Source organism: Haemaphysalis longicornis, unplaced genomic scaffold (assembly GCF_048455015.1).
Source record: "Haemaphysalis longicornis isolate Haplotype H1 unplaced genomic scaffold, Haemaphysalis longicornis Haplotype H1 scaffold_9, whole genome shotgun sequence".
Classification (NCBI taxonomy): Eukaryota; Metazoa; Arthropoda; class Arachnida; order Ixodida; family Ixodidae; genus Haemaphysalis; species Haemaphysalis longicornis.
Genome location: NW_027526460.1, coordinates 76558713 through 76584659, shown reverse-complemented (window position 1 = coordinate 76584659; position 25947 = coordinate 76558713). Strand labels below are relative to the sequence as shown.

Here is a 25947-nt window from a genome sequence, read left to right as displayed (position 1 = left end):
ACTTCAAGGCGGTCCCATCAGAAACCGCAAAGTTTTAGCATGGCTGTAAGCAGCTGAAGTGCAAGTATGCTCCCAACCACTGCATCAAAAAGGAGGCACTGCGCGCACTATTAGATTAAGCTCCAGCTCAGAGAAAAAAAAGGGACCAAACGTGTAAAAAAAAGGCCACTTGACAGCACGTGGTGGTGAAGGTTTTGGGATTAGTTTGAACCAGCAGCAATTCTTGGATTAGTGTACACAAAGCTTTCTCCCCCACACTAGCCTCCTCGTGTTTTGTCCCTCACACCCCCTTTTTGAAACACAGCTGCCAGAGTTGGAATGCCTCAGACATAGTGGGTGGTGGCAACCTTCACTAAAGAACAACTGCTGTAAGCAACAACTTCAACATGGGGGGGAGTGCAAAAATGCCCAAGAGATGAAAAGGCACACAGAAGTTTTAAATTAAGAAGCTTTGGATGCATTTACACCTGTTGGAAAGATTGAGTGATGTCTGCAGTCTTCAGCCAACTCAGGCCTACATGGTAGCATCCCTGGGCATATGACTACATGAATCTGCGTCAAAGAGCTTGTGAGGGCCTATTTTCACCAAATTATCCGCACATGGCACTCAGCTGGGACTATCGACACACTCTGGCTGAACCTTTCCACCCAAAACCGGTAAAATATTTCTTTGGGCTTAGTTGTGGTTTCTGGCCTGACTCTTGCTTCAGTTCTGGCCTGACATCCCAGTTTATCGGTGCTAGCGCAACCATACTGAAAAAATATGCCTCTCAGGGAAACCGATTCCCACAAGAACTTGAAGAGACGAGGACAAAGTTTGGACTCCCTAACTGCTCCTAGGGAATCCCTAACCCCAGGGAATTCCCCAACCCTTCTGTTAATCACTTCCTAGCACTCAAAAACTTCAAAGCCACACTGCGAACAGTGTTCAACCCTCACCGGTGCGCAATTTCCCATCAGCCCAGGCAGGCCCGTTGGGGACGATGCTCTTGATCTGGAGGAACTCTTCCGAGTCGTTTTCGTCTGCACCCACAATGGTGAAGCCGAACCCTCGGGGGCTCTTGACAAGCGACGAGTGGATGATGTCTCCCTGAAGCTCGGCCGGGTTCCGCGTGAACAGGTACGGCAGACGGCCATGCGAGTTGTGGGCTGGGAAAAAAGAAGAAAGCACACACAAGTTTACAAAGCTGACGCACAGGACCTCTTCAAAGCTTCCTCTCTTTGCATCCGTCTCAAGACTGACTTCAATGCCCACATTTCACTGCAGACTGAAAAAATACTGAGACTTTGAATGTCATTCACACCCAGCGGAGTCCTACCGTTCCCCACTTGCTAAGCTTGAACCTTCATAAATCGATAGACTGTTTCAATCCCAGAGCTAAACATAGAACTGTGTCAGCGACGACCACCAATTGCAGTGTCTATATTGTGAGTAAAGCAACAGACTACAAATCAAAGGCTTTAAAATTGTAGTCCAAAGGGTCTGCTATTGGAGAAGAAAAGAGTTACAAGCAAAGAGACAAAGGGTTGCACAAGAACGATAATGAGGAAGGTAACGACGAGAAATGTGACAAGAAGCTGTCTACCTGTGCCTTCGTTTTTGCATCCTCCGGCTGTTCCTTCTCCCTCAGCATCAATACAAGAGCAAGTGAACTAATAATCTGTCATGACCACCACTGCCCGAGAATCTGCACTACCTAAGTGGCATGAAAAAAACGGCTTTCATAACCAACAGCCTACCCTCCTTTGGGTCTGCACGCGCCATGTCTGCTGTTTTGGTCATTATGGCTCACTCATTGCATAACACTTGCCAGCCACAACTAGGGGTGTGCAAATGCCGAATAGTAACTTGCGAATCGAATCGAATCCAGAAAAAAAAAAAGCTGAATATCGAATCGAATATCGAATATGAATTTTTTTTTACAGGCCTCGATTTTTTATAGGTTTCTGTGCAAAAGCAGAAGCTCCTTTACATGTTCGGGAGACATGGAATTCTTTTTCAACCCAGAGAACACACTTTTCAACTTGCATTGGCGGTACTTACTCCAGGAATCCGGAGCAAGCACGATATGCATTTGAAAAAAAGGGAAGAAGAAGAAAGAAGAAGGGAAAAAAAAAAAAAAAAACTTGCACTGGAGTTGCTGTACTGCAACCATTGACAACGACTATTCGGAGCCTCGTAACTCAGAAGCGAGCACTTTGCAGGCATGAACAATAGGACGCGAAAGCAATCATGGACCACGATGAGGCACTTCTTCGGAAGCACATAAGCAGCGTGAAGCGTGAATAACATGTAGCGGAAAGAAAGCTCATGCTACAGTTGCCGTGGGCAAGCCTGCGCTATCCACTGTGGTCTAAAAAACAAGTAAACACGCAGTAACCATTGCGTGTAACCATACACCAACTGCATTAAAAACAACAAACCGCTTTTCATTTTAAATTAACAGAAGCACTGTGGAAACGGCAGCAGTCTTTATCGGAAGTTGCCCTAACATGTAAACATCCGGTCGTGCGATTCAAAATGGTGGCCAGAGTCGACGGCGACGGCTCGAAAAAAAGATCTTATCGACGCAATCGCAGATTACTCCGTGCAGCGTATGGATAAACTTTACGGCCTCTGCAAGGCGCGCTCGTCGAAAGCGCGATTAGGATGAAACTTGCCGAGTAGACGGTGTAGCAGCAGTGCATTAGCGTGCGCCGACATCTCTCGCTTTCGCAAAGCCAGGGAACGTTCGGAAACTCCACTCGACTATTCGAAAAATGGAATAGTAGACATTCGATTCGCGAATCGAATTATTTGCGGAGGTACTATTCGATTTGTATTCAAATATTCGAGTATTCGCACACCCCTAGTTTTCGTCTTCCTTAGCGCTGTTGCAAACCTTGAATGTCCACCAACTTAGCCAGTTTGCTGCACTTGTTAGGACTGGGCAGTGGGCGTGTGTGGTAGCAGTGCTCCTGACTGTCATCCTTCTGGTGCCACCCCATGAGCTGGTGCCATCCTCCTGGTGCCATCCAACTGTCATCCCACAAGCATGCAGTGCACAGCTGTGCCCCTCTGCACATGCAGTGCCGTGCGGGCAGTGCATGGGGGGTTGGGTGGGGGGGCTGCCCACCTGAGGTTGGCAGTGCTGACGTGCCAGGCGTAGCAGGGGGAGGGCCGTCCTGGGTGGGCGTGGCAGGGGGCAGCCTGTGTGTGCGCAGTGCAGCTGCGGCCGCCGCAGCCGACATGGGCGTGTGGCCCGGCGGCCGGTGATTGGCCGAAGAGGACGGAGGCAGGGGGCCACCCAGCTGGAGGAGCAGCCCCTGGTCCGCGGCCCCCGCAGCACCGCCATCGCCGCTGGCCAAGGAGGAAGCGGGCATCCCGGCCGGCGTCGGGGGCGGCTGTGGCAGCGCCCTGTCACTGGCGGCGGCCGTGGGGGGCGTGGGTCCGCCTTCTTCGGAGGACGAGGGCGAGGAGTGGTTAGTCGGGGCCTGGTCCCGCAGGCAGGGCAGGCAGGGGAACAGCGGGGAGTGCCGCGAGGGGGGAGTAGTGCGCGTGGGACGACGGCACTCACGGTTTTTCGCTCCCGACGGGGAAGGGGCGCCGGGGGAGGGCTGTTGCTGGGGGTGCTGGTGGTGGTGCAGGTGGTTGGCCGAAGGGGTGCCGGGGCTCGCCTCGCCGGGCTGCGCGCTGTTGCCCAGCAGCTGCTGCTGGGACGACTGCGAGCCCTGGGGGCTGGCCGCGGCCAGCTGGGTGCTGCCCGGGGAGACGCAGCCGCCTCCCACACTGCCATTACCTTGGATGCCGCTGCTGCCGCCCAGGCCAGACGAGTCTGCGAGGGAGGCGGGTTTGTTTCAGGGCCCATTGAAACGGCTTTGTGCACAGGCCAACGCCCCGGGGCCACTGTTCATGAGGCTTTGAAACTCGCTATTACAGCACATTAAAGGGACAGACAACAGATTTTTGTGGAGTATATGCTCTCTATAACCAAGTGAAGGGGTATCACTCAGAACACCTTGAACTAAAAGTTTTCCTGATAGGAGCGTAGAATGTTTGAAAGTGGGATTTTTAGATCTGCCAGCCTTAACCCTTCGTGGTCCATTGTCGGGCTTTATCTGAAAACACTACGCCGTCGTAGCAGTCCGCGGTCAGGGCATGCCTGACTTGGGTAGTTCAAGGTTAAATTTTGCGGTTCTTCCCACCCACATTCTTTGTTCCAGATGATGCACCATCTCTTGAGGAATAAGTGAACTATGTTTGATGAAGTTTTCTTCTTTTTGCACAAGAGTGCAGCAGAATGTTCAGCACGGGCCTTCTGGATTCCAGAGCGTTTTCACGTGCGCACTGTTCCCTGAAAAGCATGGCCGCTTTCTCATCACCTGCATTCTATGATGGTGCATTTAGCGAAAGCGATGACGACTTCAGTGAGGAAGCGAATTGCATGTCTCCACCAGTTAGCGATGACAGTGATTTGACAGAAGTAAGTGACGAAGACCACGACGGCGGTGGAGACAGCACTAAGCGGACTATTACTCTGTGAGCTACACATTTTCTTGACAGACAATGAAACGGTGACAAAAGCTTTTTTTCTTGACATCTAGAGGTTTCCATTATCAATAGTTTTATTTGGAGGAACACACAGCTGCAGGATCATGGCGAAACGGCAGCAAAACCTGCAGTACCGTTGCAACCTCATCCAACGGCTGGTGGGAGATGTGAGGGCTTGAGCAAAAAAGCACGGCCCGTCTGCACGTATGGCGTGCGAAGAAAGGCTATGGGATGAGCTATTTCATCTACAAGCTTCCAGAATGAAGCAGCAAGGACTGCGCTGTTAGTAGCAAGATAAAAATAAACAGAGGAGGAGGGAAACTGCGTTTTTCTGCACAGTTCATTTCTGCAGAAATGAAATGCACAGGAGTGAAATGCAGGAACGAAATATGTACACAGAAACGAAATGTACACTTGCTAGTAGCGCGTTGTCTTGTGTATTTCGTTTCTTGGTCAACGTCTTTTCTGCGCCTGTTTTCATGATGTTTACAAGCTGCTGCACGATCTTACAAACCGTGAGCATGGCTTTAACTTCTTCATGTGCGTTTTGAAAGAGCACGGCTGGGTTTCTTTGCGTCTATGAACAGATGTCACAGTGTCCGACATGATAAGAATGCAAGCGAGATTTTCTTTTTTTCTTTTTTCCACCCCAGCACACGTTCGCCATGCTGAAGGCAGCTGCTTATCAACACAACTTACAGGTAGTGGAAACCTTCTGCATCGTGGCTAGCTATCTCCAGATGTTTGAAAAGGAAAACGGCGGTTGCTTATCTGCACAATGCTATTACAAAAGCAACTTATGGTGCAGGAGGGGGGTGGGGAAGAGGAGAGGCTCGCTATCTTCCAAGGTGCGTCAAGCAAGGGCAGTTGTGGTTATGACGTGCGTGCAAATATGAAACATGTGAACTTTTTTTTCTTCCTCGAAACCCTAAAACGATGCCCTAGCTGCGCCTGTCAGCCAGCAGACCCGCCAAAAAACTGCACTGTAAGCGGTATTTGTGCTTCCGACAAACACGTTTCAAGCGGTATGCTTACACGTTGAGTTCTATGGGAGGCCTACCGGTGGCCAGGAAAACCTGCATTATAGCCAGTTCCTCACTATAAGTGGTCACGTCATAAATGGTCCACACTGCATTTAAAAACTGTCCCTAAGCCCAAACAATAATAAAACGTAGTCTTCCCTATCCCTTCATGAGGTTTCTGAATTACGCACCGAAATTGACAGAGCCATTTGTATACATACAGTAGTGTCGTGTTTAAACACTGCGTGGCACCACCTTTCAGGCTTCAGGAAGTTTAGTTCCAAATTAAAGTTATTTCCACCAACATTTGCAAATTCCTTGTGGTTACCCAATTCTATACAATGCTGGCTTTCACAGGAGCTAGAGGACATACACTCCACAAAAATCTGTTGTCTGTCCCTTTAAAAGGCCCCCGAGAAACACTGTTGACCATGGCAAGTAAGCGAATCCAGTCCTTCAATTAGATCGCCAAACTGAGCCAACTATTACGGTTCTACATGCCAACTCAAGGCATTCTTTCCTCTCCTTCGTGTCCTTCAAAGACTAACATCTGTGTTGTCACAGCAGGCATATCGCCATTACTGGTGGGCCACTTTGAGCAGTTATATGAGCACAAGGACAGGACAGCCCAAATCGTCAGCACATGCCTGCAGTGCTCCAGGGAGCCCACAGCTGGGCAAGTGCAAACATTCGAAATTTCAAACATGAATTCAATAGTTGCTTCTATTAAAAATCATAATCTATTATAGAAGTTAATTCCTGAAATCTCCAAATCTGATTGATTTTAAAGGGACACTGAAGTGAATTTGTCAAGCTCCCGTTTTTGCTTGCACTGCGTAGACTGGCTCAAATTAGCACACTTTTCATCGTTTATCCGCTTGACAAATCGGTAATTATTTTACAAAGCGCGAAAGAAGAAAAACTACCATGCGCGGTTTGCGGCGAACGCACCAACTAAGGCTGTGACGTTGGGATGAGGGGCGCCGTGATTGGACGATGCCCAAGGTTAGCAATCACACAAGTTTTGGTTTCGGTTTCGGTTTCGGTTCTGTAAAACATAACCAATGGCGTTGTTGGATGGGCATTCTCAATATCTCAGTAATCATCGTACCGCGCTTCAGCCATGTTGTCGGCTGTAAAATGCACAAGATAAGCCTCCCAGGACGGCTTGTAGTCATAGCATTCACTAGCCGAGACCTACGCAGTGTATGAACGCCCTCCGCGTACCCGCAGACGCCCAAATGTCATGCGCTTTTCCCCCATATTTGGAGCTTGCCTCCCTCATGTCTGTATCGTAAAAAGCGTGTTCGCACCAGGCCAAGGGTCTGTTCATTCCGGCCTGTGCCCACTGCCTGCAAGCAGTCGGTGCTTATGGCAACAGCACGCCAACGAGAACTCGCTAGCGCGCCCAGTGCCAGCCTGCGCGCGTTTTGTGAACTAGTTCGTGTAGCCATGAACGTTGCGGCCCAAAAAAAGGTGAACTCAATATAGAAAACATCGGCGGAAAACAAAAAAGTTAACTTACAAAAAAAAAAAGCACGTACCCGCGGGGATTCGAACTCGCGACTTGCAAAACATATGCGGTGACATACCTGGCGCCCCAGACCACTGAGCCACGAAGAGGGACGCGAAGGCCTTGCTAATATAGGGTATATATTGTACAACCGGTTTACACTTTTATTTAGTTTTGGCATTTCAAGCAGCTTAGGTGACTATTTGTTGTACTGCGATCGTGCAGTAAGCGTCGCCCGAGTTTCCACAGTAGCTCACGTCTAGCAATTGCATTTCGTAGACGGAAAAGCGTTCGCAGATGCGTAGTCGTGCTGCTGACCGCTGTGCTTGTTCGCCCAGCGCAAAAAAGTGCTTCCCGCGCCCTAGTTTTACGCTGTACGGTAATTTTATTTCCTTAGTACCTATATTGACTTCGCTGACTCTTCTCCCGCCTTCAAGAGGCCTTATATTTTCCTACTGGCGTACCAGTCAGCGAAGCGTCGCATGTGCGCTTGTGCAGCGCTTGTGTGGAGCGACCTTGACTTGGAGCTAGATACAGTGTACAAACAAACCAAGTAAAGAAAGGCACATTCTTCCATTCACAAAAGTGTCCTGGCTTCGTTTCAACTAAGCTAACGAATTGCGACCAAGCAATTTTTTTTTAACCTCCTTGATTGCGACGACCCGCCGGCGGCCGGCGGACGAAACGCTGGGCCGACTGACTCTGTCGGCCGGGGAGCCGTGCAGTAGCGCAGCCGTGGCGCAGCCAATTGCCAGCTCATCCCCTCCTGACGTCACACGAAAACGCCACAGAAAATGGGCGAGCGTAAAGAGAGGAGGACAGCATTTTCGAATTAGTTTTTCTACTAAATAAAATCGCGTAAACGCGCCTCGAGTGGTCGAAACATGGCCTGGGGACTCCGGACTACAATTTGCGCTAGTAATCCCGCAATGTTTACATATCACTTCAGTGTCCCTTTAAGTCACACAGCTTATATAAAAAAAATTAGTACTGTATTTGTGCGGTTCTAATGCGCCTCTGATTGTAATGTGCGGGCAAGTTCGTGCAGGAAAATTAAAAAAAAAAATTGACACTGACTGTGCCACGCAGATGAAAAAGACATGGCACCATGTACCTGGAAAACTGAGATTTTATTTGGCGTATGCAGCTGTGGAAGCCAAATCATAAGATTTCTTATCCAGCTGCTGTTGGAGATAAAGTTATACGGGGAACAGTGAAGCTGTTTGCGATTTCAAGTGCCTTGACCTTCATAATTCTAGGCGTTACGGGCAGCAGTACAAGAAAATGTGCAACAGCTGACCAAGGTACGTGGCATGCCGTTCAGGAATTAATGCGCCGAAATTCACTCACGTGGTGTTCACGAGTTGTTTTTTTTTGGATAGAGTTGGATTTTGGGGGGTGTTCGTGTCCATTCCGTATGGCAATGCTGCTGGCCACTTTAACGCCTATTTCGTTTTTGAGCCCAATTGTAACGCGCACACAAATATTAAGGCTACCTTTTAGCAAGAGAGGGTGCGTGTTAGAATAATGAAAATACAGTATTCAGAAAGCAACATGTCTTGACTACTGGTGTTTGGTGATCATGTACCAGCGGTCGTTCTGCCAGGAACCCATCAAAGACCAATGACAGAAGCTTCGGTTTCAATTTTAGCGCAAGATGCATATGTTTGGTACTATTGTGCGCTTGGGTCTTACTGTGTGCGATGCAAATAATTAAGATTACAAAACTAAAATGGAGGCACATGAGTAAAATTTAACAAAATTCCATATTATAAAATGCACTGGCCAACAACAACTGCAGGCAACGCTGCTTGCATGTACCACCCACCTCTGTTCCTAGTGCAAGGGGTATTTTTTCTGCAAGGTGCTTTGCAGTACACAAAGGGAGTGCTTCTTAAAGCAAACATGTAGAAGCATTTTTTTTTTTCCGCATGACAACTCACTATCACCCAAGGATACTCCGTTCGTTTTCAGGAGGCTAATCGAAGCTCCCTTTACTTCATAACATACAACTCACAGTTTCCCACTTTGCATGCGTGTGTGTGTGTTATGCTTGTGCCATATATATATGGTACAAGCATAACAGCAACTAAGTGCAGTGCAAATAGAACAGACACATCATAAGTTCCTCACTAATATGTGCATAGGCACCATAAAAAGCTGCTGCAAGATTTTCACCTTGTCCCAATTTTGCAGCACGGTATGAAATTGACCTTGTCAGACGAGAATGTTTGTGTGGAAGTGTCAGTCCAAGATGAGGCCAACAACAAAGGTTTTGCAAGCGCTTTAGCAGTGCCCAGAAATTCGTACTCACTGGGTGAAGCTTGCAGCTTGAGATGAGGCAGTGGGCTTTCGTACTGTGTTCTCCTGTTGACGTGACTGCAACAACAACAACAAAACCAACCATGCGTATCCCCGAAACATCAAAGGCAACAACACTTCGCATCAACATCAACAGGAGTGGCAGGAGACTCACTCGATGTAGTACGTTCCGTAGTGGGGGTCGTCGATTCTTTCCCAGCCATACGGCAGCTCTGCAAATAACCGAGGAGAGAGATCAGCGAGTCAGACAGGACCCGAGACGAGAGCTGCGATGCAAGCGAGACACAAGCAGCTCCGGAGACCACTCACCTTAAAACGAGAGGAGGAATAGTGAAACCATGCGGGTTAGATGAAAGATTATTTTGCTGCAGGAGCACTGTGTGGCAATGAGAGTAGCAGAGGGGCCAAAGTTTGAGGAGGAGACAGGGCACTCACCATACTCCCCGTCGTACGAGACTCGAGACTTGCTCAAGCGGGGGTCGTGCCACTGCGATGTGTTCGTGTTGTGGCTGCAATGCAAGGCGGGGGAGAACAACGTTACAACTGGATGCGGACCCAGCAACGATCAGTTCATGGCTTCAATATCTTTTTGGTAGGCTTGTGCAAATATCCGAGCGCTTTGAATATTCGGACGAATATTACAGCATTCGAATCCGCTTTGACCCGAATATAAAATTTCCGATATTTCGAAGTATTCGGGGTGAACGAATATCAGAACTGCATTCAAATACTATTAGGAGTTTCGGTTTCGTTAGGCAAGCCACAGTGCCACTAACACCAGGCCTACATTTTGACTACATGCGGAGTACAAGCTAAGTCCCATTCAGAGCGTTGTTGTAGCCATCTTATGCGCGCACGTTTGTCAACATGGTCAAGGCTCCCATTTCACCGTTTCAAACAATGAAACAGTAATCAAACAATTCGCTTGGTTTCCGTGTGGCACGCTTGCAGTGAGCAGGTGTTGAGCACACTCCACGCTTGAACTTCAGAGTGAATCAGTTACATCCATCAGTCAAGTGACAAATCCAATGCGTCCACGGGTGCCATCCCAATATAAAACTTTTAAGTGCGAATGCACTTTATAAGCGACCCTGAATTCCGGCGACCGCCGTCCGTCCACATAGCAACAGCTGCGGGTGCGCGCGCTCCTCGTCTTCCTTGGCAACGGGGGGAGATGGGCGCGCACTGCCTGGCCGCTGACATGGCACATACCCACGTGGGGGATTGGCCAGGAATCTCCTCGTCTTCCTTGGCAACAGGGGGAGATGGGCGCGCGCTGCCTGGCCGCTGACATGGCACATACCCACGTGGGGGATTGGCCAGGAATCGGGCGTGAGAAGGGCTAATGCACCCGCTTAAAGGAGTACTGACACGAAATTTCAAAGCTGAGATCCGCTCTAGTAATCAAGTACAACGACAACACAAATAGGTGTCTGTGAATAAATGCATCTTTCTTTCTTTGTAGTTGTATGTGTGTGTGTGATCTCTCTTTCGCGAACATTACCGAACCGCGCAAATTCAACTCGTGTATTCGCACTTTCACATTCTTCCCCTCAGGGAAATGCGGGGAAATTTTTTGTGAAGGTCCCGCCAAGCCCGGAGGCTCAGTATCTCAGTGACAGGAAGCTCGGTGACACCTGACAACTATTCGAATTCGCTTTAAAAGTATTCGGTTAAAAGGACTATTCGCTTCGAACTAAAATATTGCTATTCGCACAAGCCCACTTTTTGGTTTCAATGCTCTGCTTTCAAAAATAAAAATGGTAACTTAACAAATGCTACCACATCTGCAACAAGGAAAAGGTCTTGCGGCACTCGAGTGCTCCGTAAACCAATCCTGACTCGCTAAGCTGCATCTCCAGTTCACTCGAGACCATGTGGACAAGACTGTGCGCCTATCTAGCAGGTACCAACACAAATTTAAAGGAGTAACATCGCCTCGCCACAAATAAGGAATTGTGCCAGGAGCGAGTTTAGAGGCCTTTGTATTACATATCTCATAGGCTCACAGTTTATGCATTCATAAGAATGAAATCACAAGTATGACACAAACATGTCTGGTTGGGAAAAGACGTGGCAATAATTTAAAAACTGACTCCGACTATGAAAGGTTATAAAAACAAAGACGGTTCAGCTCCCATACGGGAGCTTCCGTACATGAGGACTCCAGCCCTGAAGAAAGTCAATAAAAATAAAGATGTCTGGGCTCCCGTATGAGGGCTCCTGTACGAGGGCTCCCATATGAGAGCTCCCATACGGAAATCTCTTGTACATGAAGGCTCCCATACGGGAACTGAAACGTCTTCATTTTTGGAAACTTTTATGGTCGGAGTCAGTTTTTAAATTACTGTCACATCCATAACAACGATGCCATAGCGACAGGAACGTCCCAGGATTTCACTACAAGAAAACCGACCCAGCTGAACTGGTTCAGCCCGGCGGATTTGTAAAAGGAGGAGGGAGACAAGGGGGGGGACGCACTTGATGAAGTAGGGCTCGCCGTCCTCGGTGTAGGCCTTCTCCCAGCACGCGGGAAGGGGCTCCAGGTCGAAGGCTGCAGCCTCTCTGCTGGGCAGCAGCCCGCTGCCCCCGTTCGCCTGCAGCCCCCCCGCCTGGGGGCCGGGCGAAGGGGGGGAGGAAGGCTCGTGCGAGGACTTGGCCGTCATGGCCTCCACGTTGGAGCGGTTCCTGCGCCGCTTGCCCTCCGAGGACGGGTGCGCCCCCGGCAGCAGCCCTTCCTCCTGCGGCTTGGGCGTCCCGTAGTGGTTGCCTGCAATGTCCAGGGTGGCGCACCCACAGCACAGAGTAACCTCACAACCACTGCAACCGCACGTCCCTTCAAACAGTTACCGTCCCTCCCTAAAGAAAGTCAATCAAAAGTGCACCTAAGCTTCGCTGAAAGTGCGTCCAATCGATCGTTGAACCTTCAAAGACTCCAACCTCAAACGAAAACGAAACCATGCAATGATTTTTCGCGCGCAAAGAAACTGCATCTACAAATGATTTAACTGTGCCCCAATATGTGGTTGATGAAGTAAAGGTACGCTATTGTACTCCTCCTTCTATATCAATACGGGTATTGTCTTATCTACAATTGTTCCTTTTTCGCGATGTTCAAGTAATTGTTTTGACGCAATGGAAGCCCAGTTTCACACACATGGCATGTGTCATGGAGAGATTTTATCTGAGCTTTTCAGTCAACCAACCGGTCTGTGGGAAAATGCATTAGACTTTTGAAAGGACACCACTGGTCCGACTAAGAGAGCTTTCGCATTAAAAACTTGAGGCTGCATCCTGGTTCCCAGAAAACACGGCTAACTAGAATGAGACAAGCACAGCAGACATTCCATGTCACTTGTTGTTTCACTTGGACACTTTTTACCCCATTTCTCGCCAAGAGCTACGAGAAGGCAGGAAGAACTTTGACCCCATCCCCCTGAAAGAACAAGACCCTTCTCATTCACCGTGAACAAGACTTTTCTTTTTACCCCTTCTTATTCTAAAATCAAAAGTCAGAGTCAGTAGCCCTCTCCACCTCACCTGTTTTACTAATGCCCGTAACGGAAATTTCCCCCCACACTACAACGACCCGCAGATCATCCCAACGTAGAGCTAGATCCAGACACACTTCATAAAACAGCCATCTGTTCACTCACAAGTGGCCTAGCACAAATACTGCAAGTCTATGCTGCATCACTCCAAATTACTCCGAACTCTCGAAAAAGAGTGCGCAGTGCCCCTGAGGAACTGTCACTGCAGCTCACACTTCCTCGTACTTGTCCTTACTTACACTTTCCTAGTCATCCACTCCCCCCAGCGAGACCACAGGGCCTAAGTATCTGCCTTGAAAGTGCCACTTCTCAGAGGCAAAGAATAGGCAAAGCAGGGCTCGCTCATGCGGGATGATGGACATTAGAAAAAATAATCACCATAAATATCCTTCCTTCTGTATCCTTCCAAGACTGCAGCAATATTTTCCCCCAGGGATTATGTTTCCACTGTCCACACCTTAGACATAACAACACCCACTATAGGTAAGGTACAGATAAGCCAGTGTTTCTAAATCTGACAAATCAACTTGTCTGCTGACTATACCAGCAGACAGCCACAAAAGTCGGCATAAAGTGGCGCATCAGCTCTAAGCCCATACTTCTGTCATGGCTAACATTAAAAAAAAAGAAAGAGTATAAAACATGATATTAACAGCATGACTGTTCATTGTCACAAAATTGTGGCACCAGGTGACCTAAGAAGGTGATCTAACCAAGGTGACCTAACCAAGGTGACATAACGGTAACCTAACAAAGCACAGCCCCCCCATTGCATTACAGTACAGCTGAACCCCACTTATCCTCGGTATTCAATGGCGTGGAATGCATGCAGGCAACCAAGCGTGCGCCGCCATATCTGTGGCAAAACGTCTGTTGCTAGGCGACGTTGTGCGCACGGCCCGCAGATCAGGCACCCCTCTTCTCCTCCATGCAACCGTGTGAGTGCGCCGTCACTCGTTACGTCGAACTCCGCGGGACCACTGTGAAACGCATGACTGTGTTTCACATTACGAACTTTTCGCTGAACACAAAGTATTGCGTCGAGTTCACTGTGAGTGCGATTAATAACATCTCTGTTGGCGCCACAGTTTAGAATCGGATTGGAACGGAGCAGATGACGCCCGCCGGTGTCTTTTTTTTTTCTTCGGCGTGCGGCCGCAGTGGCCCAGGCTGCGCCGTGTCCGTGGCGCATCGGCCATATCTGTGGCCGTTTCCAGTGTTGCCAAGCGAAGAAATTGACCGCTAAACTTTTCGACGAATACCGTCTATAAGTTCCTCGCTATTGAATGCGTTTTCCTGGCTGTTACGTCATGGGGGCACGGTCCCTCTAAAATGTCCACAGACAACCATGTATTACAATCCAACTAGCGTCACCAAACCACGACATTCCTCCTTTATACGTAGCAATTATAGGGCAGATATAATGAAGAAAGATAGCCAAAGTGATAAAAGCGTGCAGAAAAAATTGAAAAAAAAAAAAAAACACTTTGAAATGCATAATCCCCAACAAGCGCTGTTGGCGCTCCACCAAAATACCGGTAACGAGAAAACACGGCATAACACCCGTAAGCATCATCATCATCACCACCACCACCACCACCATCATCATCATCATCATCACCACCGTAAGCATCATCATCATCATCAGTTGTCGCTACCCTATCTGCACTGGAACGTGACCTCGTTACTGTGCCCATATAAGTTGTTGCACGAGTTTTCTGCTCCAGAGTTTACTATGTTTCCCACTTTGTTTACCTTCACCGTTGCCATTGACAGCATCAAGAAAATGGAAAGTTCGCTCGCTTAGTGACAAACTTGACGTTCTGCGGGTAGTCAACGGGGAACCGAACCAAAAAAACGTACTGCGAAGGAGTTTGGACTGCCCCTGTCAATTTTGAACTCAATTGTAGAACCCAACCGAACTGGCCATTGTACGAAGGTACGTGAACCACTTCGAATGAGGACAGCCACAAGGGTGACCTAACAATTAGAGAAATGCAATGTCCTTCCAGCACCAAAAGCACACCCAGCTTGTATCAGAGATGTTTTTAAACAGGTAAATTTATTTTGTATTTGAACCAAGGCTAATGTCTTTTTCTATAGTTTAACAGCATGTTTTTGCGATACTCAAGGCACGTCGTGTTATACGTTTCCTGGCCACTACGCATTTTTCCCGCGATCCCATGAAAAACGTATAAGCGGGGTTCTATCATAACATCTTAGCAAGTCCAAGGGCTCACAATGTAGCTTTTGAGAGGACAACCAAGACTATGCCAACTTAGCTTTACTCAACCTCTTTTGTTTGTGGTCGTCAAAGCCCTGCAAGTACAGCAGCAATGGCGCACAAAATTTGCGCCCTACTGCAAAACCACACGTAACGCAGCCGCTTTTCGTGGTCGTGCTGTTGATGTTCCTACACTCTAACATCCTCCTTTTGAGGTTTTGCTGCCATTTTCATTCATTTCTTCTTTTTTTCCTTTGAATTCACAAGACCACTTGAACTGCACAGGAAGATTAACTGCACGCCGAGATTAATATCCTGATTGATGTGCAGGTACCCCTATACTACTTGGTTTAGGGATTAAAAGAAAATAACACCTTGGGCTGAAGAAGAGGTAGTTAATTTGCGGGACTCACGAGTTTTAGCAAGCTGCTATTGCTCCTGGATAGGTGACAGTTCACAGAAAATGACTGTCAGGTGCTTGAGAATTTCAACTGAAATTCGTTTTGTCTTCTGCAACAGACAATGCTACTTCTACCGAAATACGATCAAAACAAAAAAAAATGCAGGGGGGTGTACATTACGTACAGTCGCATACATCATGCACAGCACATCATCACACACGATGTCCTTGAAAAAAAATGTGATCACAGAAGGGGTTAACTGCTAGCTAGTCTAATAGCTAGCTCCCTTTCAATGCCGCTTCATAACACCACCCCTATAAAAAAATCAATTTATAACAAGCACAAAGTAGGCACACACAAAAAGAAAAGATCTGCGGACAACTAGGCACTCCTTACAAGCTGTCAATACAAAGCCATCAAAGTTCAATTGAACGACAGTGGGTGCCGCTTGAGGTTTTGCACTGCAAGTAACTTTTTCAAGGCTGACCGCAGGATATTTGTGTTGTACTCGTGTGGGCGGCCACATTCCACTACTGCCAAGGTTGCAACCACAGACTCCACAGCAGTACCACATTTACTGCCACAGACCGTAAATGTAGTACAGTGGCACAGAGTGGCCGTGCAGGGCGCAAAACGGGAGGTTTACAAGCCGTTTTGCTGTAACAGACACCGGCTTTTTCACTTAATGGTCGATCCAATGCTTGCGAAAGCATTGTCCAATACACCTTCCCGGGTATGTGTTACGTTCCTTGGCCAATGGGAGGTTTAGGATCCATTTCGCTGCTACAGACGGCAGATGCTAGCTCGCTTGCCCAATGGGCCATCTAATGCTGTCGCATTGAAAAGCAAGGAAAAGGAAAGAAGCAGCAGGGTTCTGTGCGCATCCACTACTTGCCTTCATAGATACCACTCTCGAGCAGGCTGCCGCTTCTCTCGAGGGCCACAAACTCCTCTATCGTCAGAAAAGTGTAGTCCACACCATTCACTTCTCCTTCCCGGGGGCTCCTAGTTGTACCTGCATTCACACACGTGACGAAAAGACGTTATCACACACCCTCATAATGAAAAAAAAAGAGAGAGAAAAATTGCTTTACATAACCTAATTTTCCCCATTTTTAATGCTAGTGTGAAATGAAAGCACACTGCCTAAAAACCCCAGCGATTGGCCAAAGTGCACCTCTTGCACGGACACGTACGCAGCGAAACACTGATGAAGAACAAAGTTGTCAGGAACGATGTTTCCACACACAATGAATGGATAGTAAGGATAAAATACTGAAAACGTGCGACTCCCTCTGCTACGCTTGCATCCGAATGCCATTCAAACCGAATGTCATTTGACTGAAATGAGGGGCTTCGAATGCCATTCAGAATCCGCCGTGCTCCAATACAATTTCGATGGCATTTGAAAGCTTTCACAATCGCTCGCCGTACTGCATGGCACTGCTGCCGTCTAGCTCTTTTTTTGCACTATAATGCAACAATCAAATTTAGCAGCAGGCTTTGGCAGTAAAATGGTACCACATAAATAATGAAAGCTTTGACATGGCTTTTGCTTAATTCTGAATTGCAATAGAGGTTTTTTCGTGGTGTTTTGTGCTGCCTGGCCACACTGGTTCGTCGTGTGGTCGCACTGGAGCTGAGAGTATGGAGTTATTACATGATATCATGATTTAAGTGAACGAGAAGCAAACGAAGTATCACAATTAAGAATATTTTGTTCGTTTTAAGTGCACCAGCAATGTATTTGTTCATGCTGACTTGGAACACCACACGTGGGTGAGTGAAATGGCATTCTAGCGCACCAAACGTCTCCCTGGGCGCTCATTTGGCTCGAATGTCGTTTGAGCCGAGTGGCATTTCAGAACCCAGCGGAGCAGCACAACTTTGCACTTGAGTCAAATGACATTCGGATGCTAGTGTAGCAGGGGTATTACAACTTCTCTGTAACACAGGTTATTCATTTAAACATGCACGGACCCCAAACGAATGCAAGCAACCAGGGGCACAGATACCATCCTCATTACATTCCACTTTTTTTTGCCCAAAAGTAGACTGCAGAGTTCATCGCAGGTTCCCAGATAAAGGCTACAACATGAGCATACACAGTCGTACGTGACAAGCTAAAACAGTGTATGATATGTGAAGTTTTGACTTCAACAACTGGCGGCACGTAACGCACAGTGCTGTTATCGTCATTGTACACCGTTTCACGGCACTGCTTCTTTTTGCAATAAAACTGCTTGGAGTGCTTGGCTGGTACACTGTGCGATCGCCTGGCATGTTGCTTTTGAGCTTCTGTGAAGGAAAACCAATCAACCGGCTTCATGGTGCGACAGTTTCGCTGTGGGCAAACACTCTAGTTGACCGGGCTCCCCAGAACTTCAGTTAAGTTTGCTTTTTTTTTTTTTTTCTGCACTCTCACGTGGCTACTGTTTTGGGAACAATTTATGGCACTTCTGCGCATTACATTTGGTACTCGAGGTAGCCTTGTTCTTTCTTTATCAGCTTCGGCTGTTTTGTGCCTTTGCAGTCATATTCGGCTACATTTATCTAGACTGAGGCAACTTTGCCCCCCTCAGGCCAGTTCTGGCTATTCATTCTCGAGGTCAAGGAGGCTTTGCCCCTTTTTAGGTTGGTTCCAGCCGGCTGCTTATGTCACATAGCCAGCTCAGCCAAGAAAGAATGCCTGTGCTAGCTACGATGCAATATGCCTGTTTGTGTGAAGGATGCATCACAGAAGCTGCCTTGATTTTCACACAGTATTCACAAGTGAATGATGAATATTCACGCCATAACGTCCAAACCATAATCCCTAAGTCGGGGGTCTTTTTTTTTTTTCCCGTCCCATGTGGGAAGTGAAGCACTATTACACTACACACACTTGACTAAGTGCTGAGAAAGCGAAAACTTAAATTGTTCGTGGAACAGTAATATATGGCACGACCCACAAGAGCAATAATACACGTCCTCAACCACCCAATAGTATATAACACAAGAACCAACTTTCTGCACCCGATAACTTAACACACACAAGGATGCAATTGGAAGCTACAAGTCTTCCTTTCGCAAACTTGTTCGAACCAGCCTCTGTTTGCAATGTTCCTGTATACTAACCATGAAAAGATAATTAGAGCACTCCTGCATGTTCAATCCTGCTTGTAGGAAATCATGCACTGGAAACTCACTAATACCTCTAATGCCACAGCATTTGCCAGTAGGGCTACAAAGCATGCAAATCTCCGATTTCTTTCCCACCCCAATGGTCAACCACATCTCTTTAGGGGCAAGCAATAAAAGTGGAGTTCCTCATGTAGCCTAGATTGTGCAATGCACATTGAATACCTTGAATTGGTGCTCTTAAGACCTGTGCTTACGCTCCTAAGCACTCATGTATCACTGCATGTCATTATACCTATTAGCCACTACTCAAGCACATGAACGTCATTTGAGAGGCTAATTAACTATCAGGAAGAACCTCTCATTCATGCACAGCATGTAGCAACATTCCTGCAAAACCAAAATAGCTCTGTTCATTAAATGTTAGTTTTTTTTTTTAACAGGTAGAGCAAAATTACTTGGAAGTATTGCTGTGAATTAAAAATTATTTACGGGGGAGCTAACGTTCCGCAGTAAGCTACTGCCCTGCTTGGAATTCCGATAAAAGACCAGGCAATGTCAATGTCAAGACCAGGCAATGTCAACACAAGGTCTTCGAACTTTTACAAAGCAAAACCACATTAGGCGTACACATCTACTTGAGAGACACCGGTTGCGTACGCGTTTGTACATGTACAGCCTAATTGTTGCTGATTGGAATTGATGAAGAAAGCTTTACTGAATGTTCATGAGGCTTTGTATTGGCTGACCTTCCTTAGCAAGTCCCGTAAGCTGGTAATCTAGAAATATCAAACAAATTAGCACACTCTAAAACGAATAAGCAGTAGCTAAATTTTAGTAACTAGAAGCATCTGTCAGATGCAGCTAAATGTCTCAACTTCGAAAGGTTCCACACTGCATGCATGTGGTACTATTTGCAGTTGTTTTCTCTCCACTGCGGAATATTTGCAGGCACATCTTTTTCATGGTGCACACGAAAATTTTTGCAAGCTGGAGGGAGGCTGCATGTATTATCCAGGACACAACTTGAATAACCCAAGAAGCTCTGTGATTAATGGCACTGACAAAGCACCGCACACTTCTATAAAAATCAGATTGCAATGAAAGCAACATGCCAGGGGGCTACAAAGTAAAAAAAAAAAAAAAAAAGAGGACGTTTTCAACTCACAAGGCACTGTGCGCAAGTACAAGTTGTCCCTGATGGTGTTCTGGAGATCGTGGTCGATGGAGCCCTTCAGGAAGCGGGTGTTCAAGAACTGCCTCAAGTCTTTGGTGAGGTGTCCTGGAAACAACGATTGCCACAAAAACATCAGAGACCGTTCCGCAGACTTCACGCGGAATGATCTCCCAACACAGTAGCGGGTTTGCGAACAGTTTCCAGCGTAGTTCGTTACGTAACAGAAAGGCTGCCGTGAGCGTGAATTCGGACGCAGTTACGATCTGAGCGCTTTTCTCCCCGCAAGACTGCGGGGCCTCTCGAAAGCGTTCGTAACACATGCTGCTCCAACCTCCTTTCGGCGCGCGCGGTGAGGTGTGTGCCAGATTCAGGAAGCGAAACGCTCGCGCCGACCAAGAACCCGGTTCGATAAAGCCACCAGAAGCGCAACGTTCCCTTCTCTTATCTCTTCAGATGGAGGTTGCGCGGAGGCCTTATCGTTTCCTACTTTCGCGTTCGCTTCCTACAACTTGCTACAACTGCACCTGCGTGCAGCTCGCGCGTTTGTTTGTTTACAGCTGACGCTCATTTTAAACACTGGTTGACCTCCCGTGCGCCATTACAGGCGCGACATCGAGGAATGCCGATCGGCACTAACAGGTGATGTCACCGCCAACGAAGGGCGGCGGCGGTTACTGCATGCATTGCGTATACATAAACGAACGATCGGGTGAATAAGCGAGCCGGCGGTGGTCATCCGGCGACTAACCTGCTCTGACGCATCGAACCGATACGGCGCTGTCGTTCCGTGCGCTGTAGTTTAGAAGCGACAGCACGTCGTTTCGCGTGTAGCCGGCCACACGATGTCCTTGGATCTCCAAGATCGTGTCGCCGTCTTCGATTCGGCCGCTCAAGAAATTCGCTTTATCCAAATTGACACAACTAAAGTAGGCAAATTCGCCGCTGTCCGAGCCCCCGTCGACGGTCAAGTTCAAATTGCCGTTGTCATCGGCCGTCAGCACGGCGTCGTAGATAGCCTGGCTCCACGAGCTGAACTCTTTCCGGGCTTGGTTCTGGCCTGTGTGGGACTTGGACTCCTGCTTGGACATCATTTCGGCGGCGGTAACGGCGAAATCTCGTATTCCTCCAAGGCACAACACAGCGCGGCGCTAGGCCTAATCACGAACCGAGCACCGTCTCCGCGTCTCATGCTCCCCGGGGTCCACACAGATCAGAACAAAGCACAGATGCCGTGGCCGTAGAACGCGCAGGTCGTGCTGTGATTCCGTCGCACGTCGTCATCATCCGATTCCCAGTGGCACCGACCAAAAAAGGAAGAATTCCATCACTTGTGTCTACATAAACAAACCGGACACTCAGATTTTCCCGTCCGGAAAAAGCAGGCGCGCCGTTTCTGCGCATGCGCCGTAACGTTTTCCGTCCGTCGTCGGCTCCCGAGCTCCCGTGTTCGGCGATGTGCGGCGGTGTGTGGAGCGGGGGCTCCGTTTCGCGCTGTCTCGCGTCGCTCAGGCGCGGCCCGGCGAAATGGAAAGAGGATGGAGCCGTCGACAATGACATCGTTTCTCTAGATTGACATTCGAACGCGTCATTTTCCAGTGGCGGGGCGCGTGCCACGTCGTAACGACCGCGCTCGGCGCTCCGCAGGTCAGTGGTGCCATTTGCGGTCCTTGACCTCATATTGCGTGCGAGACTTTATAATCGCGTCGCATTTTCGCCCCGTCTTGATGGAAGCGACCAAGGCGGCGACAAAATGACGTGGAAGTTGGGTCATGCGAAAGAAGAAAATAGGTTGCTCAATTTGGCGGCGGTGCCACGCTCTTACGCCGGCGAAGTTTACGCCGGCGAAGTTCAGAGGTCCGTACACATGTTTGCTTAGCTCAAGGGCTCAAGCTAGATGGATATATAACTGTTGCGTAGCCCGGCACGCTGGTGATTATTCATTTATTTACAGGAAATTGCAGTGCGCGTTATATGAATCGTGCGCGATACGCAGTGGATAATAATGCCCACGTTCGTTATTTGCGATATTCGTTGTATGGAACAAATACGGAATAATTATGGTGCCGATCTTTCATTTTTATCTCTTTCAGGTGGCAGGCCCGTCAACGTACGTGGAGTACGCACAAGCTCAACAATTTGCCTAGCGCGACATTTGAAGTAGCCGACCGTTTTTTCGGACTCCGAAAATTCGGATTTGCTGGTATTTCGTACTTTCCCGAGGAGCCGCCAGTTGTCCAATAGGAGTAACGACTCACGGATTTTTTGGAGTGCTCTTTTATTCTCACTATTTTTCGTTCCCCTCGAGGTCCGAAAAATCGGTCGGCTACTGTACAGTTAATACTGTTATCTGCCCCCCCCCCCCCCCTTCTCTTTTTGTCTAGCTCTGATATCGTATCCAGCATTTTTGCTCAATATTAATTTTTACTGGGCCCGTACCTCAATTACAGAGAGGCTGCACTGCTTTCCTTGTGTACCCTTTGATCTGTCGACTTTATAGTTTTGCCCAAACAGTTACTGCACTGCCTAAACTGATATGTAGTGTTCTCCCCCCTCTCAACTGAACACTCAAATTAGGACCTGGACTTAGGTCCTGCGGAAAATAAAAGTTTGTCTCTCTCTCTCTCTCTCTCTCTCTCTCTCTCTCTCTCTCTCTCTCTCTCTCTCTCTCTCTCTCTCTCTCTCTCTCTCTCTCTCTCTCTCTCTCTCTCTCTCTGACAAGGCATTCAGACATTTTTTCTTAATTCTTGCCGAGCTTCCACGTACTACACCTGAGACCATCCCAGCGCTCTCCATACCTTGCTCTCCTATGGTCTGTGCAAGTCGACTCTGTTCACTCGTGCACCATGGTTTCAGCCATGGGACCCCACCTGAAAACGCCGTCTGTGTGCTAACATCGAGGGGCTTCCAAGCATGAAGCAAACCGTCAAGAGCTGTCGTTTTCAGGGCGATATAAATACCGTTGGAGGTTCGACAAATTCGGCCGATGGATGAGCTAGGAGCCTTCTAGCTCGACCGCTCGACAAACTCGGGCTCGTCAAACTCGGGATAGGCGTGGCTGGAAGTTTTTGGAATAGGGCTTCGTCATGCAGTGGACACAATGATGATGATGATGAATGAATGATTGCCTATCACGCACAAGGCCTCCGCCGCAACGCCCCCGGAGCGGTTCGCACGCATAAAAAGCTGCAATGAATGGCAGCACCGGTTCCACGATTGGATATGTCACGCGCAGTGGCATGCATGCTTTCAGTTACGCCCCCCACAGTCGGCTGCAGAACTTCCGTCGCAAAAGAAAGTGTCGTAGGTGTACTGGCACGCGGCCTTTCTTTTTGAAGTGCGAAGAATTTCTACGAATACGTTAACAAGAAGACTGACTGATTGATTGATGGGCTTTAATGATAAAGGCAACACGCCCTGGTAGGGGAAATGTGGGGAAGATGGATTAGAAGGGCGTGTGGAAAAGTTCTTTCAGAGGAGAAACTGAAGAAGGGGTCATCGTTCACATATCAGAGTCAGAAAACCGTAAGAGACCATTTTCTAAGAAAACTGCATAATTTCTTCTAGTAGTGATTTGTCCCTCCGAACCCTTCGCCGGCGTTCTTGGCATTACACGGGAGGGCGTGGGAGAGGCTGATAACAATTTATCCCAAAAGGGAAGAGGAAGGGGAATCCCACGCGGCACCCGAGAAAATGTAAGGAGCATTTCTAGCAAGAAATCATAATTTCCAGCTTCCTTTCTGACTAGATTTATAGGTTCTAGCTGGAATATACAGCTTCTAACTAGAAAAATTTTTAGTCTAGTGAGAGACGATTATTTACAGCTTGCAGTTTTTTTTCTTTTTCTTGCTGGACTGATAAATTCTAGCTGGAAGTAATCGCTGACAGCCGGAACAAAATAATCCAGCTAAAAATGAGCTAGAAACTTAATTTCTAGATAGAAAGTGTATTTCTAGTTAGAAGAAATTTCTGGTTCAATAAGACAGCTGGAAAAAAATATTTGCATTTTTTTTGCATTGTTTGCATTTTCTACCCCATCAAGGGGGGGGGGGGGGAGGGGGTAGAAAATGGAAACAAATTCTACGCTAGCACGTGCGATCTTCGTGACTACCAGTGACAGCACGGCGGCGGTGGTGTTTCCAAAGACTCTCGCTCAGCGAAGGAGCCCGTTGTTTTGTTCATGGTAATGAACTTCAGTGCGAGCCGGCATGAAATGAGTACCGCTCGTCCAAGGCCACTAGCACAGGGCTGCTCGTTAGTCGCCCTTGTTCCGCTCGACGGCGCGCTCTTCCCACGAAGCCAAGCCGCTGCCACTGCGGCGGCCTCTTCGCGCAAAACGCGGGCCCGCCGCCATCTCGGCCAAGAATGGCAGGAAACGCAACACCCATATCTGCGCCGACGCCAAAAAATTTGCGTTTGCTTCGCGCTTCTTTTGTTCCCATATATATGCACGGCGCGAAGCCCTTAGTTGACGAAGCTGGCTGGGAACTTTACCAACCACGCTGCGTGTACAAACGGTTATCATCGGCATTTTATTCTTTGGGTTAGGGAAACCGCTTAATAGGGAAGGGGGTGGGATGTCAGGGCCACGTCAAAAGTGTAACACAATCGAACATTGTTATAACGAAGCAGAATCGAGGAATGTAATTTAGTTCGTTATATCCGATTTTCGTTGTAACAGTAGATTTAAAAATCGGCTCCAACCAATCGGTAATCTTGCTCCCGCAAAAACCCTTGATACAAAATTACAAAAAACGCATCATTTTAAGCTTCGAACCTGCTATAAACAAGGTAACCCTTACCTTTCTCCTTGTGGCATTTCAAGCTCAATAAACCAGAACGTGAAACGGAAAACTGCAACATAATAAAGTTCATTTGACAAAACAGGCCTGCGCCCTTATTTTTTCGATGAAGTATGGGATCTTCGTCTGGTGGCTATTAACAGCACTGAACAGTATGACGTTTTCCACAGTGCCCACGAACAAAAGCGCCTTTTCTATTTCTGCAGTTTGGGATGCCGGGAGTTTTTCCAAGTAGCTTCTCAGCCTACCGGTCAAATATTTCTTCGTTATATCCGACATTACGTGCGGCTTTCGCGGTTTCAGTTTCATTATAGATGAATAAGCGTCATTAAAATGAAGGCTGACCAACCCAACTTCGTATTTAGTTCGCTATATCCGATAATTCGCTATATCTGTGTTCATTATAACGAGGTTCTACTGCATACGTTTTTACCTAGTGGATTCGATTGCGGTGGTGGTGGTGATGATGATGATGTGGCAGGCTGCCTCATCTATGGGGGATTTTTTCTTTCCTCCATGACATCATCGTTACCGCCATTGGTACTTTTATTGACGCCGCATCAATTACTCTGCATTTTATTAACGCAATCGTTTCCGGCACTGCAGGTCATTCCAAGTTTGAAAGAATAAATACATAAAGCACGTACGAACATCGTTTTATTGCGCTTCGAGTCACTTCATCTCGCCCTTCTGGCATACGGAGTTTTCGTACCCATGCGCCCGATCTCAAATGACAGGATTCTGAAGTACGGGCATTCTTCGCTTATGTTCTTCGTCATCTACTTGATGCCACAGTAAGTAATGTAAGGCACTTGCGGCGAAGCCGAACTGGACGCACGGCGCGTGTAATTCCGTTATATTGAATGCAAGGAAGCAAATATAAACTGACCGACCAAATAAGAGCTCCCTTCCCCCTATGGTGCCTTTCTTTCACGGGGCCTTTCTCCTCAGGGCCATTTTTCCGGCACCTGTTTTTCTTTTTTTCGTAACCAGCCTTTCGTACCATTGGCACTTTCCCAATTGCATACGACTGCATTACGAATCCAGGAATCACGTGATCTGACTGGCAATGCAACAATGGGCGTTGACAGTTGGCAGTTCTTACGCAGCCAGGGGCGTGTGTTTGTGTTTCCATCATGACGTAGGCCGCGTACAGAGAAGGTGCGCTCTGCGCCAGCTGTGGAATTCACGAGTTGTGCCCGTTTGAAAAACGTACATTTCGCGCTCGTTTCAACTGTGACGTTGTTCCGAATGCGGGACCTCTGACCAGTGACATCCGCAGAAGAC

At 47.9% G+C, this 25947-nt stretch overlaps 1 protein-coding gene across 6 annotated transcripts in view; it reads right to left on the bottom strand.

Annotated features, from left to right (window-relative positions):
* Magi (membrane associated guanylate kinase, WW and PDZ domain containing protein magi) overlaps window positions 1–21339 on the bottom strand; it is a 50837-nt gene extending 29498 nt beyond the window's left edge. Inside the window, exons 1-10 of one of the 6 annotated variants that reach the window (XM_077683325.1) lie at window positions 20610–21319; window positions 19853–19966; window positions 16460–16579; window positions 11870–12158; window positions 9824–9897; window positions 9543–9600; window positions 9381–9445; window positions 3558–3815; window positions 3117–3434; window positions 940–1149 (exon numbers count right to left, since the gene is read on the bottom strand). In XM_077683325.1, coding sequence (XP_077539451.1) covers window positions 940–1149; window positions 3117–3434; window positions 3558–3815; window positions 9381–9445; window positions 9543–9600; window positions 9824–9897; window positions 11870–12158; window positions 16460–16579; window positions 19853–19966; window positions 20610–20952 — 1849 coding nt within the window. In that variant the 5' untranslated portion in view covers window positions 20953–21319. Of the gene's footprint in view, window positions 1–939; window positions 1150–3116; window positions 3816–9380; window positions 9446–9542; window positions 9601–9823; window positions 9898–11869; window positions 12159–16459; window positions 16580–19852; window positions 19967–20609 lie in introns of all 6 variants that reach the window. The other 5 variants (XM_077683323.1, XM_077683326.1, XM_077683321.1 and 2 more) reach the window with 5 other exon arrangements.
* Between the last annotated feature and the right edge of the window lie 4608 nt (window positions 21340–25947).